Genomic DNA, 4,706 nt, shown 5'->3' on the forward strand with positions numbered 1-4,706 from the left:
CCATCCATCCATCCATCCATCCATCCATCCATCCATCCATCCATCCATCCATCCATCCATCCATCCATCCATCCATCCATCCATCCATCCATCCATCCATCCATCCATGTATACATTTTTTACATATTTTGTATAGTACTAGTACTACTAGTAAAGTCCTTTATTAATATTAGAGTAAATAAAATAAAGATATAGTACTCTAAATCTAAATACAGTTCTGTTACTGTAATTGAAAATTTGTCACAGATATAAATAATAAATAGATAAATAAATACATAACTAAATAGAAATGTAGTTTTATAGTAATTTACTTGTATCCAGTTTCCAATAAGTTTTTTTTTTTGTCAAATTTACATAAACTGTTTTAAGTTTGTTCCATTTACATGAATCTAATAAACCTTATAAGAGAAATGAGGATTGGACTTTAGTAGTACCATGTAGTATAAAGCGTGTGCGTCAGTCATTACATCCACATGCACAATAAGAGCAATTTCAATGATACTTTTATCATCGTAGGTGGTCTTTGTAGGCAGGAAACATGTATAGCAAAGCAGGAAGGAACATATAAAACACCGGCTTCTTTGACATGAAGAATACGTGAAACAAACTGCGTTCCCACATTTCTCTCATTTCTGCAGCTGAGCAGAACAAGGCAACAGAAAAGTCTGCAGTAGAAGACATAAGAAGTTGTTTTTTGTGTTACTGATATGTTTACATACGAATGCACCATATAAAAGAGTTCTGTTGCTCAAAGCGTATGGAGCCTTTTAAGCATTATTTTATGCAGATTTCAGTGATGATTTGTGCTCATGCCCATGAACAGCATGTATTTGTATACAATATTTAATTTCAAAGGCAAAATCAAGGGGCAGAATGTTTGGCAGGGCGAGGGAGGGCTTATTTCTGTTTTAAATGACAGAGCAATTAAAATAGCAGAAGACTCCTTCCAGACCAATCTGGTGAGAGCGTTTTTGTAAATCTGTTTTTACATTCAACAAGCCCTACAGCAAGACATTCATTTATACCACTGAGATTAATGCTTATCTAATTGTAACTTATTTAAAAACCATTTTCGTTTCGACTGGGTACCAATCATTTTCTGTGACTTGTACATGCTATGTTGTACCAAAGACGAGAGACGAATTCTGCCATTTGTGGCGAGAGTTTTTCTCTCTTTTCTACTCTTTTCATTTCTCATAATGATCACAACTGTAAGCAAAAATCAATTTTCTGGGATCCTTATGCTACTTAAGAAAATCCCTGCGTAAATATGGACAAATAATAAGATAATTTATAAAAACATATAAAAATATTGTTTGCTATTCATAATACTGGACCATTTAAACAGTCTTGTACTGCAAACTAAAACAATATATAATTAACTCACGTATTTAGTGGTCTCTCATACGTTAACACAGTGCATCCACTTATGTAGCATACATGTATTTCAAATGGCGGCATGGTAGAGAAGTGGTTAGCAATGTCACCTCATAGCAAAGGCTGCAGGTTTGCCTCCCAGCCTTCTAATGTATAGTTTTTTTTATATTGTTTCTGTGCATGTGGGATTTTCTCATTACCTCCCACTGACGAGTGTGAATGGTTATTTGTCTCTATGTGGACTTGTGACCCGTCCAGGGTGTACCCCCATTTAAAGGCACCGGCTCCCTTTGAAAATATAAAAGCAGATAAAGAAATTAGGTGGACGATGCACCTTTTTTAAAGGTACAAGTCTTTTGCGTCCTTTTTTGCACAATTTGGAACAAAGATGGTTTTCATATTCCATCGTACCTAGTTCTGCCTTGGCTAATAAGCCATCTGATTGCTATAAATGTGTTTAATAAAATACATTTCATACATGCACAAGAGGAAAAGAATGCATAAGATGTACAGTCCTAACGCCTCAGGCTTTAAGCTTCCAGTTACTGTCACTAAGGATCTGCTCTAAAGCACCAGCATATATGCTTCTTTGTAATATGTGGTTCTCATTTTGCTCTCTAGACGCCCGCTGACAGCGACAACCTCCTCAGTCCATGTGAAGACCTTTTCCCGAGACACCATAAGTGGATGAAACATGCAGATGCTGCACTTCTAAAATGGTTACAATGATCCAGTTCTGAGGGAAAACGTGTCACTGACCAGATGTTTGGAGGCAGAAATGACTCTTCAAACATAAGAGTTGTGACAACGGCGGTGTAACTTTTCCCTAAAGGAGGCTATATTATCGTACATGTTACGATAAAACTGTGTAGAAGTATATTGAACGTACTGTGTGTATTGTGAAATTTGCAGGACATGCAGCATAGCACAAATATCCCTGGGATCATTGGGAACATGGAGTCATTGTAAGGCATCTACACATTTTATTTCTCACAATGTGTACTTTTCAGACAAGACTAGACAAAAAAAAATTCTAAGTGGTGCCAAAATAAATCCATGACTCATTGTCTTTTCTTTCCTTTTCAATGTGATTGTTGTCAAAAGGAATAGAGCACAACAATGCCTTGTTCAGTTCTCGTTGCTTTCAAAGGCGTAGCTAGAAGGGCTTGGGGAAGACCGCTTGCTGCTAGGGGCTGGTGGGCACAGACCAGCTAGAAAGTGAATTTTGCATACTGTACGGATCATCGCCCAGTTCAGCCCAGTCACATTGAATCTGCCATCAACCAATTGTGCTTCATGAAACCGTCAACCCTCATTTACGTCTGCCTGTTTTCCTCCCCGCACAGCTGTAAACAAGGCCCCAGCTCTGAGCCGTCTTCCTCTGTCGCCGTGCGCGCCGCCTGCCAGGGGAGAGCAGACGCTCCGGTCCTCACTGACGCACTCGGAGCTACCGTTTCCAGACAAGCACCCGGTGGACGGGGTGAGAGTTTTTCTGGAAGTGGTAAAAAGTTTTCCCAAGCAGACTTCCCTAAACACGTTTGGGCGTTTGCTTCTGCTTGGGTTTGTCCTTTGCTGACATTTCTGATCAAAACTGGAATTTTTGTTGCTTTCATTGCCAGCCATGAAAGATGGGCGATAATCAAACTCATGACAGGCAGCTATATTATGAAGTTAGTAAAGACTCGTACTAAATAGCTTAACGTAAGTGGCTTTATCAGTGAAATGTCATAAGAGAGATGAAAACGTCTATAAAGCATCTTAATTTAAATGACCAAAGATAAGGTTAGCATTTAGTTTCAAAGGCCTTAAAAAGGCTATTTTAGCATTAAATCGTGAAAGCACCTTAATTTATAGAGCAGCCATATACGTGCACGGTAATCGTGAGCCACCAAACGGTTTCTTCTAAACAACAACTGCGTCAGTGAGTGCAGACAGAAAACATAATTAGTATTCAAGCTTAATTAATCTACGCTGGCCCCCTTTAAGTCAATGAGTCAATTATTTATGCATGTGTGCTCCTTTGATGCTAACAGATTATGTACGTTGCTTGGAAAAAATAAAATAAAATCCTTGAAAAATGACTTTGAAAACTTTCCACCATAAAATGTCACCACAAGCTTTTTGCTGTGACTTTACTTCAGTGAAGGCCGTGACAGCTTTATATGTAAAGCTTCTGTGATTTCATAAAAAAAAAAAATACATTTTAATGAATTAAACAATCAAGCATGCCAGATTTGTTTAATGCCAGTCGGTGGTTAACATTTTATTGCCTAAATAACCACTACAATTCTGAAAAAGTTAGGTTTTTCTAGGTTTTGGAGGGGAACGTTGTCCAATTCTTGTCCTATGCTGGATTTTAGCTCGTAAACATTCCTGGGTGTTCCTTGTTGGATTTTTATACTCTATATACACATGTTGTTCCAAAAACCTGTTTATATTGTTCTGCATTGATGGTGCCACTCAATATGTGTAAGCTGCTCATGCCAGAACCCCTAATGCACCTCCATACCATCAGAGAAGCAGGCTTGTGGACTCTCCACTAGCAGGCTCCCCTCAGACAGAAGGTTGCAGAGCATTAAGCGTAGAACCACTAGACTGAGGAACAGCTTCTACCCTGACGCTGTTAGACTCATGAATCCCTAACCAGTATAACCACTATAAAAAATAATTTAAAAAAATCACTGTAAATCCACTTTAATTGGTAATATGTGAAGATTATCTCATGCTGCTGATTATCACATGCTGCTGTATTCAATCATACCCATCTGCTCACCACAGACTCATGTTCAGGCTGCTGTTGTTATGCTGTATTGTTTTACATTATTAGTGTTTAGCGTATATCTTGGTGTATATCTTACATCCTTATATACTGTTTCTTTTTATATTTTATATTTTTGCTATTGTTGGGTGTAACTGGTACTGTGAGTACATAATTTGGTTCCACCTCATGTACCACATGTGATGTGAATGACAATAAAATTGACTTGAACTTGAACCAGTACTTAATTTGAGCCAGATCCTGCAGGAACAGGATCCGGGAACTCTTATTTTGAGAGGGTGCGTTCCGGTAACTGTTTTCTTGGATCCAGTAACTCTCAAATTTACGAATAATGAAGTTATGAACAAATATGAATGCCTTGAACAAATAAAACTTCATATTGGATATGTACACTGAAAATAATTGCATAAACACTCATTTTAAACACAGCAGCTGTTTACGAGCATACACGCTGCCCCATCAAGTAGCATTTCCACGTTTACTCTTTAAAAAAAATCTTCGCCCCTAAAAGAGTGGTGGGCATGAGTGCCGAGCTAACCATGGCAGCAGC

The 4,706-nt window shown here is 38.2% G+C and overlaps 1 protein-coding gene across 1 annotated transcript in view; it reads right to left on the reverse strand.

Annotated features, from left to right (window-relative positions):
• The window catches only part of ofcc1 (orofacial cleft 1 candidate 1), a 163,393-nt gene extending 159,440 nt beyond the window's left edge, over window positions 1-3,953 (reverse strand). Inside the window, 1 exon segment of the mRNA XM_037694000.1 lies at window positions 3,887-3,953. Coding sequence (XP_037549928.1) covers window positions 3,887-3,953 — 67 coding nt within the window.
• Between the last annotated feature and the right edge of the window lie 753 nt (window positions 3,954-4,706).

Source organism: Nematolebias whitei, chromosome 20, assembly GCF_014905685.2.
Source record: "Nematolebias whitei isolate Nwh7 chromosome 20, NemWhi1, whole genome shotgun sequence".
Lineage (NCBI taxonomy): Eukaryota > Metazoa > Chordata > Actinopteri > Cyprinodontiformes > Rivulidae > Nematolebias > Nematolebias whitei.